Source organism: Empidonax traillii, unplaced genomic scaffold, assembly GCF_003031625.1.
Source record: "Empidonax traillii isolate 1590-97213 ecotype Southwest subspecies unplaced genomic scaffold, ASM303162v1 scaffold163:size1593379, whole genome shotgun sequence".
Taxonomy (NCBI): domain Eukaryota; kingdom Metazoa; phylum Chordata; class Aves; order Passeriformes; family Tyrannidae; genus Empidonax; species Empidonax traillii.
Genome location: NW_020955356.1, coordinates 96,305 through 107,463, shown reverse-complemented (window position 1 = coordinate 107,463; position 11,159 = coordinate 96,305). Strand labels below are relative to the sequence as shown.

The 11,159-nt window shown below is 42.5% G+C and overlaps 1 protein-coding gene across 1 annotated transcript; it reads left to right on the top strand.

The window, feature by feature from the left end:
• The first annotated feature begins 1,637 nt into the window (after positions 1–1,637).
• C1S (complement C1s) lies at positions 1,638–10,778 on the top strand. The gene is made up of 12 exons (XM_027885267.1): positions 1,638–1,814; positions 2,275–2,339; positions 2,766–2,970; positions 4,057–4,234; positions 4,501–4,626; positions 5,243–5,442; positions 5,921–6,074; positions 6,312–6,427; positions 6,519–6,597; positions 6,842–6,979; positions 7,484–7,558; positions 9,539–10,778. Exons 2-12 carry the CDS (start codon positions 2,335–2,337, stop codon positions 10,330–10,332), a joined length of 2,070 nt encoding a protein of 689 aa, XP_027741068.1. The 5' UTR covers positions 1,638–1,814; positions 2,275–2,334; the 3' UTR covers positions 10,333–10,778.
• Positions 10,779–11,159: the final 381 nt, after the last annotated feature.

Below are 11,159 nucleotides of genomic sequence, written 5' to 3'. Positions count from 1 at the left end.
TAAATTGTTACCTGACATAGTTTCAGTGAATTGTGAAATATCTTACCTAGCTGTTTATTCTTACAAGTTGTAAAAACAATACAGATCTAAGCAAATGGAATCAAATGCTGTATATGTATTCAGTGCAAATATATACATAAATATTACCAGTCTTCTGAATAAATAGTTAGCATTATGCAGATATGTGACCAGAGAAAATGCAGCTACATTTTATTTAACTAACTTCAGCAATCTTTTTCTTAATTAATAGGTATATGTCTTCTAAAGAATCATTAATATTCGCACACATATTAACCTGCCACTGCTACAGACAAGTTGAATCAGGTTTATATGAAAATATACAATTCCCTTGCGATGAAATGGCACGCATAATATATCAGTCCACACTCATTTTATTTCTGCCATGCCCATTTTAAAATATGATTGTGGCTCGAAGAATCACTGACAGGGTTTTTACTTTGCCCAGATCAGAGGAGAAAACATCTCGTCATGATTTGTTGGGTATCTTTCATCACTGTTTTCCCGATTCTCAAAATTCCAGTTAGAAACATCAAGCTGTGCTCCCAAGAGACATCAGAAGTGAGATGACACTGTTTTCTCTCTCTCTCCATTCTTAGTTTGACATTGAAAACAGACTAGGCATGTTCTTCAAGCAAAGCCTTTATCCTGACTACAATGAAGTCAGTTATGATTCATCTGTAGGTGTTTCTCTCCCTTGACAATATAAAAAACTCTTTCAGCCAGGCTTTACTCATGCACTTTGCCTATGGCCTGTTGAAACTTGAAGCACTTTTTTCCTGGCTATAACAAGCCCCGGAGTGCGCTGTGCTGATTGTAAAGAGTAGAGGTTGTAATGGAGTTTTACATTTTCATTTACAGTCCAATCCTAGTACAGCTGGTTTGTGAGGAGGAGGGGGTTTCTAGAATATGAGTGATAGTGATTTTAGCTTGTATTTTGGTCTTGGCTTGTGGCCACTGGCTGGATTAAGGGTCCTACCTGGTGTAAGCCTTTAAACTCCTTTCTGTAAGGGTCTTGGATCTAACTTGCTCTAGGGCTAAGTCTGATGAATGTGAACATGATGAACATGCTCTTACATGAAGTTCAGTTGACAAATAAAGAGGTAGCTGTGAATTCCCGGTCCTAAATCCTTACTTACATGAGTGTTCCATACCAAACCCAGCAAAACCATGCACTCCTACTCCTACTGGTAGCCTCAGAGGCACAACATAAAATAGGCCACTATCTTTTGGGTGTTTTTTTTCCCCTTTAAAAGGTCTCTGAAGCATCAAATGAGGAGCACTGGGAGCAGCCCTGTGGACATCAGGTTGCAGTAAGAGTGAACTTCAGCAAAGTGATCTCTGGATGCTTTTCTATGCAGAAGCATTGGACTCTCCCTTTTCTACACCCTTGGAATGTTGTTTCCAACTTTCAAAAGGGAGGGGAAAGAAGAGGAGAAGGAAAGCAACCGAAAACTCTATACCCCTCCCTTTTCCCAAAAGTCATCTGATTTCCCGAAAATAGAGACGAGACCTGTGCGCTCCCCCTGGCAGGCTGAGCTAGCAGGATTGTGCAACTATTTCTGGGAATTCCCCTTCCAGCCGAGAGCTGACAAGGCCAGCATCTCACCCCGAGCGGGAAGACTGGGAAACCTCATCCCACAGATAGAGGGTGCTGCGATGTTGCGAATTAGAGCTCCCTTCCCCAGACCCCGCTTTGGGTGCAATTGGAGGAGGGTGTGCACAGGAAGAAAAAGCGAAAGATTAAAAAGAGAAGGGAAGAGAGAAGAAAACCAGACACGAACTAGAGAGAGAAGGTAAATATTGCAAACATTAGAAATTATAGAGGAAAATATTCCTGAGCATTGCTGTGTGACAGCTGGAAGAGTCAGGACAAGCTGCTCCCCAACCCCACGATCTTAGAATGACTTTTGAGGTGCTGAGAAGAATGAACTGGGTAGCTGGGGGCAGAGGAGGTGTTTCTGTCTTAATTTGCTGATACTAGCATGGTGTCTGGACACACTGATGATCACAGAGTGTGAGTACTGGTGAGTACTAACATAGAAGTCATCTCTCCGTTTTATCAGTACAGAGCTTGACCATCCCTTCTTGATGCTTGGGGTTGCTATATGTGGGAAGAGACAGAGATACAGACTTGCTTTTGAAGCAAAACACTGACCTAGTCTCCATGAGCTGGGGTTTTAGGGTCTTTGACCTACTTAGCAGACATGCAGAAGCACAGGCAACATTAATCAATTACACTGTTTTTTGTCCCAGATCATAACTCCAAAGTCCAATTCATGAAAGTTTGCAGAAAGGAAGAACTGCTTTTTCCAGATGTGGTGAGTTATTAAATCTCTCAGGGGAACTCAGGTTTGTTACTAATCTCATTTTATAAATTAGGTGATTTTCCTGTAAAGCTGCACTGATTGTCAGATCTGAATGTGTCTATAGCCCAAGCAGCTTCAAGAACAGGGCAATGAAGTAGGGAATAGGACTTAAGACCCTTGTATTCAGCTCTTGCAGCATTACCAGCTTTTACAGAGCTTGAGAGAACCAGAAAGCACCACTGGGGTTGTACTCCTATGTGAAAAGTTACAGGAGAAAGACAATCCCCATACAGGCCCAGCACTGGTCATTAAAACTCCAGAGCCATGAACTCTGCTGCATGCTGTGTACAGCTAAAGACTAACTTTTTCACTGGGGACTGTGCACGTATGTGGATGGAAAAGACTTCTGCAATGCCATCTTTCTTCCTCTTTCTTCAGGTACCTTATCTTCTTCTGTCTCCCTGCCTGGGCTGATGCGGCCTCCATGTATGGAGAGATCTTGTCGCCCAATTATCCTCAGCTGTATCCCAATGACGTGAACAAATCTTGGGAAATCCAAGTCCCTTCGGGATATGGTATTCACCTTTATTTCACACACCTGGATCTGGAACCATCACAGAACTGCGAATACGACTTTGTGAAGGTACTGTTCCCGTCCTTGAGTGAGAAAAAGACATGAAGGTGGGCAAGAGCACAGCACAGCAAAGCTGTGTGCAAAGCTCAGGGCTGGAAGAGGAGTTAAGCACATCCCTCATGTTCTGAGCTCCAAGAAGCCCAGATAACTGAGTGTATCTCCACTAACAGTCACTAAAGGATTTGGGTTTGCCTCATAACCGCATGAGTGTTGTCTGCCTGCTGATTGTCCCATTTATGCCCCACCTCTCCATGTTTCTCCGATATTCATAGGAAAAGCCTTCTTAGTCATCTCTGACACTTCCCCATTGCAAGGCATAGTCTTACACAGTGAACTGTAGATGTGAAAGGACCATTTTCCTAGGGTAATGGTTGTCTGTGCCTGAAATTATTCAGAATTAATCCATGAGTGGACATAGATGATTAAATGCAATCAGAAAGTGATTGGAAAGGTTGGAGGTTAGAAACAATCCGTCTCTTATGGATAGTGGACACTCAGATAAAGTGCTGTAGTCCCTTGCACCATAGTTTTCTATGATCTATGCACCACAGACTTCTTAAAACTAACTCTGTTCCACATTGTCCCACGAGACACTAAAGATGGAGCATTTCCACACAAACGGGCAGAAACAAGACCATTCTACCCTGCCATATCTCTGTGTAAGATCAGGGGCAGCACCAGAAGGAGACCTTCAAGGAGGACCAGGGCGGGACAGAATGATGGGCTTGCTCTGTCATAATGTGTCCTTTTGCAACAAACCAATTAACCTGTTGGACTGCTCTGCAGTCTGTCAGGGATTGGTTTCGCCATTTTGAATCACAGTGCTGATTTTTTGTACAAATGGCCATGAGGAAAGGTTGTTAACAGAGGGCTGTCTGGATTCATTTGTATCTATCTGAGAAATTTAGACAGGTATTTCACAGCTAGGAAGTCAGTAGGAGGGAGCACTGCTCAAGTGTCTTACAAATATCATGAAACTGGTTGTCTAAGGGCTCCATTCAGCTGCACCCTAGCACCTCTAAGATGAAAGACTCAAGTGTTGGTAATCACACATGTTCCAGTAGGGAGGTAAGAGGTCTCTGAATTCTTCTGCAGATCCTGTCTGGTGACCATGTTGAAGGCGTGCTTTGCGGGCAGAAGAAGCCTCGTGCCCCCGGCTCCTCCATTGTGGAGGAATTTCACGTCCCTTACAACACCCTCACTATGAGCTTCCAATCAGACTTTTCCAATGAGGAGCGTTTCACTGGCTTTGCAGCCTACTATGTTGCAGTAGGTAAGGTTAAAACAGTCTCTTCTGAACCTTTGTAATGTGCAGGCTGGAGCAGGGAGAAAAGCTGACAGAAGGGTTTTCCGTACAAGAATGCCTTATTTAAAAGAAAACCCAGCAGATAGAACTGCATTCCAATATGGCCAGTATAAACACTGTCTTAGAGATACCTTTTCCTTATTATACTCTAACGTTTGTTTCACTTTCTAATCTTTCTCCTGCCCTCAGGGCCCTCTCCTAATTTTGGCTGATTCATCTTTTCACCCTTGCAGACTTGGATGAGTGCACAGATTTTGTGGAGGAGCCTTGCAGTCATTACTGTAATAATTACATTGGAGGTTACTTCTGTACCTGTCCACCAGATTATTTCCTCTATGAGGATAACAGAACTTGTGGAGGTGAGTCATCTACATGAGCTGTGGTCAAAAGCAAGAGTTACTTTAGGCCAAGTGGAAAAGACTTTCTCTATCAACCTTCTCAAACATTTGTCACAGGTATATTTTGGGAAAAAAACCCAAAAAACATCCCAGTGCAAATCTGAACTGCAGGAGACTGTGATTTTGGAAATTTCTATTAACATATTCTTAATGTTCTTATTTTTATTTTTGTGTTGAAAGAATTAAGGTACTACTAAATGACATTCTATAAAGCCTGTAATGGATACCCATAACATCTTTGAGTCTTTAAATTTCTGACAAAATAGGGCAGTTCCATAAAGACACAAAAAGTGGCCAAGGGCCTGCTTGGCTTGAATCAAAAAGTTACAAGGTCACAAATGGTGCATATTGGAAAGAGTATATGAGGACCTGAGCATGATAAAAGGAGCCTAAATTGCAGGTGGAGGGTAAAAAGGAATTGGAGTCTGACTAATTGGGTAGAGAGTAGACCTGGGTTCAGTTTCTTGGAGAGATACAATGTTGTGACATGGTTATTGCATGGAGCAACTTGTCGGCTGCGCGCATGGACCGTTTCCTTTCTGTATCCTACTTGCGAATGTTCCTTCCTTAATCCTAGTAAACTGCAGTGGAAATGTCTTCACTGAGCCCTCAGGGGAGATTGCCAGCCCCAACTATCCCAACCAGTACCCAGAGAATTCACGGTGTGAGTACCGAGTGGCTCTGCGTCCGGGCTACTTTGTGGTGCTGACCATACGCAGTGGAGACTTCGATGTGGAACCAGCTGATTCAAATGGGACTTGCCTCGACAGCTTAACAGTAGGTGTGGGGAGGGAGTCAGGGTGCTCTGGATCTCCCATCAAACTTCTCATATTGAGAGAACTCTCTGACTGCTTAACTTTATTTTTAATTACTTTGCCTTTTGGAGTTCGTGAGAAATGCATTTGAATATGTATATATTGAGTATACAATTTACTATCTTTCTAAATACATAGAATCATAGAATTAATTGTGTTGGAAGACCCAAGTCCAACCCTTGATCCAACCCCACTGTGATTACTAGATTATGGCACTCAGTGCCACATCCAGCCTCATCTTAAAAATCTCCAGGAACAGTGAATCCACCACCTCTCTGGGCAGGCCATTCCAATGCCTGATCTCTCTCTCTGGAAAGAACTTCTTTTTAATATCCAACCTAAACCTCCCCTGGCAGAGCTTAAGCTCATGCCCTCTTTACATTGGTATTTTACATTTATGTTTTGTATTTTTCATTTATTCTTGTTTGTTATTTTACCAGCTTGTCTCCGGAAAACAGCATTTTGGTCCCTATTGTGGCAGCAAATTCCCAGGCCCTCCTGAAATCAGAACTAGGAATAACATTCTTGACATAATCTTCCAGACAGACCATGCTGTACAGCACAAAGGCTGGAAAATACGCTACTATGGGGATCGTGAGTAAACACTTGGGAATGCGTTCACTCTGCGGCTGAGTTAGGGAGAGGGTTTGTCCCAGGTCAGATTCATGGTACAATAGCATGTTAACATGCTCACCGCTGCTGATACTGAGTGAAAAGAGGATGCCTGTTTACTAGGGAAAAAAAAAAATCACTGTGAGAAAGAAGTTGGTAGCTGGAAGGAAAGTAAATCTTGAACCTGTTAATCACTGATTTCCACCTCTCTCTTCAAAGCTGTAACCTGTCCCCCAAGTGTAATCCCCAACTCTGTTCTTGACCCAAAGAAGGACAAGTATATCTTAAATGACAATGTGAAGGTGACCTGTGTGGAAGGCTATGAAATTGTGAGGGTAAGTTACATAAAAAAGCGTGTGTCCTCTCTGGCCCTCTCAGCGACATCATGCCCAGAGACTTACATGGATCATGTGTTCTTTTTCCTAGCAACGAGATAGCATCACGAGTTTTCACTCCAGCTGTCGGGACAATGGTGAATGGAGCAACTCCCACTTGAGCTGTGTTCGTAAGTGACCCGTCTCTGTATTGTGAGAAGGAGACTAGAATGGAGTCTTTAGGCTATAGATCCCATATATCTTCAGATTAGGTGAATGCTGAAGGACTGGGAGGTGAGCCTACTAAAGGGACAGAGGAAGTGAGCGCCCATGGCTGTGCAGGGATCAGAGGAGCTGAATGGTTTCCCATCAGACAGAATAATCATATTACTGAGTGAGGACGCCCCTTAAATCATTTTTGCTTTGTTTCTACAGCTGTGAACTGTGGTGATCCCCCTCCTGTTGACAATGCCCAAGCCTTGTATGTCTCTGAACTCCATGAGCCTCTCTACAAAGCTGCTGTCCGGTATCAGTGTGATGCACCTTACTATACCCTAGAAAACAAAGGGCATGGTAAGTATTTCCTCTGCTACACAATCACATTTCTTTGATCAAAGGCCTAAGAAGTGGTTCTGGTATTGTCATGGGGCTGAGATTATATCCCATCAGGTCAAGACTGGGAAAAAGTTCTTATTGGTGTGGGGTTGCAGGCAGTAGTTTTGTATTGCCTCTGTGTTTAATACACTCTAACAACGTTTGTACTTGGACTGTTGACCCGAAATGCATTAGCAAGTCCTCTCTCATTTGTCTTGTGAGTGAACCATGAAGTTTTTTGTCACACACAGCACAGACTTCTGGTGGAAAAGTAAAGGACTCAAGAAATGTATTAGATGAGGTCACTCTAAAAAAAGGGATAGAAGCACCCTGGTGGGGAGATAACAGCAATGTTTACCAAGCTGTGCTTGTTTAGGAAGTGAGAAGGTTAATACATCTTATACAGTAATGCTACTTTCCCCCTCTTCATCTTGATTGTATCCTTATGGAAATCCTTTTTTTTTTTTTCTCATGTTTTCAAAGTGGTGTATCAGTGCTCAGCCAGTGGAGAATGGGTCAATGAAGAGATGGGAACAAAGCTACCCAAATGTGCCCCAGGTACTACCAAGAATTGTGTATATATATCTATGGCCTATGAAGACCACTGCTTCTTTCATCCTTGTGTTTTTAAACTGTTGAGCCTGAAAGTACAGTTGATCCTTTCATGTTTGAGTCACATTGAACAGAGTATTTCTGAAAGCTGTGGGCCCCATGAGGCAGGAGAAAGAAACTGGAAACAGAAATGGGCAACATAATAAGACATCTGATATAACAGAACCTCTTCAAGCATCAGTGTGTGCACCAGTTACCCCACCTTCAAGTGTGCACATTCTCAAGCTGTTTAGTGCTTTAGATCTCCATCTTCACTGAAGGTAGCAAAAAGACTGACAGGTCAAAAATATGTCTGACACTGCTGGACCTTCCTGTCTTTTGTCTCTCCCAGGCTACAGTGCAGCACTATAGGGAAAGGCCTTTCGCTACTCTGACTGCAAGTCATAGCCTAATCCCTTAAGGTTTAATGCATCCTTCAGTATTCAGCTGCAGTTACTATGTCTTAAAGCTCAAGCAAGATCCTTGTCAAGGACCTTCTCGTCCTCTCTTTGTGTACTTGGGAGACAGTATGTCTCCCAGGGAGGGTAATGCTCCTGCTCCTGACTGCTGGGAGTTATGGCTGGGTCTCAACTTCCAACTGGTAGAGAGAATATTAAAACTTGTGTATACTGCACTCTGCTGAGCTTTCCCTCTTAGAGGAGGCAGCATGACTAGGCCTAGTTGTACATGAGGCCTGTTCACTGCTCCAAACCCCCTAATCCTCATTGGCAAAGTACAAGATACAGATGAAGATGATTCAACCCTCTTAAGGGCCAGCTGAGCCAGTGACTTGGACTGTATAACTTAACAGTGCAAAAGACAAACTGTAAGATAAAGCTCAGGGAATTTACCACTCAGGAGGAGGTTACAAATAACATGAAGCCAGACTCTTCTCAGTAGGACACAGCAATAAAAGACGATGACCGGCTCAAGTTAAAACAAAGGAAATTCTGACTGTATTTAAGGAAAAATGCTCCCCCAATGCACAGGAACTGTTGTTCAGAGAGACTGGCTAATCACCACCCTGAGAGATGATCAGAAGTCACCTGTCAAAGCCCCTGAGCAACCTGACTTCATAGTTAGGAGGGCAGGGGGGAGGGCAGTTAGGAAGGAATAGGTTGAACTAGAGACACTGAGAGGTACTTTCCAGTCTAAATCCTTCTATGATTATGTGAAATTCTTTAACAAACTCTACTTCATTCAAACTGGAAGCTACTTGCTGGCTACAGTTCCTTCATCTCTGACTATATGACTAAGGATTCAAAGTAAACAAGGTAATGTGGTAAGAAATCAATTTCCTAGCTATGTTAGAATGGCCAATCTTATTTATGCTCTTAGTGCTTACATTCTGCAAAATGTTACAGAACATTTTACTCAAAAAGCATGGATCATCTCTGCACCCATAAGACCCACAGATAAGATCTCACACTACTTAATATTTTACATATTAATAGAATGGAGAGGAAAAATGGTAAAATGTCAGTGACAAACCTGAACACTTAACATGAAAGCATTTGGAGTTCACAATAACAACAACACAACAACAAAATAAAGAGCTGTGTTGTATTTCTAAAAAATAAAGCAAATATTTGACAATCCCTTCATGTAAAGGGCATAATTCAGCAAAGGAAAAATACTAGCTAGAAGGCAATTAAATGGTGTCACTAGTGGGGTGACAATTGGTTTCCAGAAACAAGAATTTGAGAATGAGTATTTTTAAATTATTGATAGTAGTTTTGATAAAATTTTCTTTAATTTCTCTGTAAATACTAGTTGTGACCTCTGTGCATGGAATATAAACATTGGTTACTCAGGATCAAAAATTATTTAGAGGACACGGGAAAGAGGGGACTATGAACTTTCTAGCAGTACGAAAGAACTCCCTATTTGTAACTCCTAATTCTCCCATCTAGTTCCTCTTTTTTTTTTTTTTTCTTTTCTTTCCAGTCTGTGGGATACCTAGTAATCCCATCCAAGACAAAGCAAGGATTTTTGGAGGCACCCGTGCAGAAAAGGGCAACTTTCCCTGGCAGGTGTATTTTGATGACCCAAGAGCAAGCGGTGTACTCATCTCTGACAGATGGGTAATGACGGCAGCTCATGTGCTGGAGGGATATGAAAATCCCACCATGTATGCTGGGGTAGTCGATGTTAGTAAAGAATCTCTGGACTATGATGCTGAACATCTGATCCCAGAAGCTTCATTCATCCATCCTGATTGGAAGGAGGAGCCTGTAGAAACCAGGATCGATTTTGATAATGATATTGCACTAGTGAAGCTGAGGGATCCTGTGAAGATGGGTCCAAACATTTCACCCCTCTGTCTTCCTGGTAAATCACCTGAATATGAGCTGCAAGAAGGGACTCTGGGCTACATTGCTGGATGGGGCCGGAGAGAGAGAGGAAAACTACCTAAGGATCTTTGGAAGGCCCAGATTCCCGTGGTGAACATGGACAGCTGCCGATCTGTGAAACCAGAGGGCTACGATGATTCTGTTGTTTACCTGTTCACTGACAATATGATCTGTGCTGGTGGGGGCAAGGACAGCTGTCAAGGGGACAGTGGTGGAGCCTTTGCTATCCAAGATCCTCTTAATGACACACGGTACTACGTCGCGGGGCTGATCTCCTGGGGACCGAAATGCGGTACCTTTGGTCTTTACACCAAGGTAGTGCGTTACCTGGACTGGATTAGAGAGACCATGAGCAAGCACGAGGATGAAGAAGCTTGGCAGAAATAGCTCTTTTTCAGCACAGTCACCCTTTTTAAGTATGATGGCTATATGTTTGGGCTGGCTGTGATCCTGTTCACTCTGCATATATGATGGGAATAGATAACACAATGTAACTCATTGTGTCCATGCTGAGTGGAGAGTCACAAATACATATCTGTTTCTCCCACTGTCATCATGTCTGGGAAGGCAAACTCTCTTTCTACTCATAATAGTTTAAGAGCAAGATGTTGTTCTCAATGAAGAGCTTTCTTTCATTTTATTCTGTCCTATTTTTTCCCACTTGGAGAAGACCTGGCCATGGCTCACCTAACAGGGAGATTTCAGTGAAGACAAGAAAGAATAATTGTTGGTTCCCAAGATACATTCAGAGCTTGGTTTCTGATTTATGTATTCTCTGTACTGTTCAGAATATCTAACAGCATTAAACAATGTCCAAACTGCCTTTTGTGCAATGTGCTATATTGTGTGTTTATTGCCTTTCTTCTTCTCAGTCTAGACCTAGTTTTCCTTGAACTCCCTAAATTGTGTGTCTAGTCACATTCTGACCCACTATGCTGCCAGCTTGCTCCAAGCTATAACATATATACTACCTCACCTCTCTACCTAAGAGTCTTTATTAAGTTCTTCTGAGATGATTGCATCTCACTGATCAACCATTACCAGCAATGAGGACTTCGGACTTCTGAATCAAGCTAAATAGAACAGACATCTTCAAAATCCTTTCATTCACTGGTTGTCGGGCTTTATTTTTTCAAACGTTATTGAGTTAGATAAGAAATAAAGTTTGATTTTTCTCCCACAGCACTACCTTCCCTTGATTTATGGGAGGTAGT

Excerpts from the sequence above, each read along its gene's own strand:
- C1S (XM_027885267.1), top strand. Across the intron at positions 4,627-5,242 it reads GGATAACAGAACTTGTGGAG|TAAACTGCAGTGGAAATGTC; the intron begins GTGAGTCATCTA and ends CCTTAATCCTAG. Across the intron at positions 6,598-6,841 it reads CTCCCACTTGAGCTGTGTTC|CTGTGAACTGTGGTGATCCC; the intron begins GTAAGTGACCCG and ends TTGTTTCTACAG.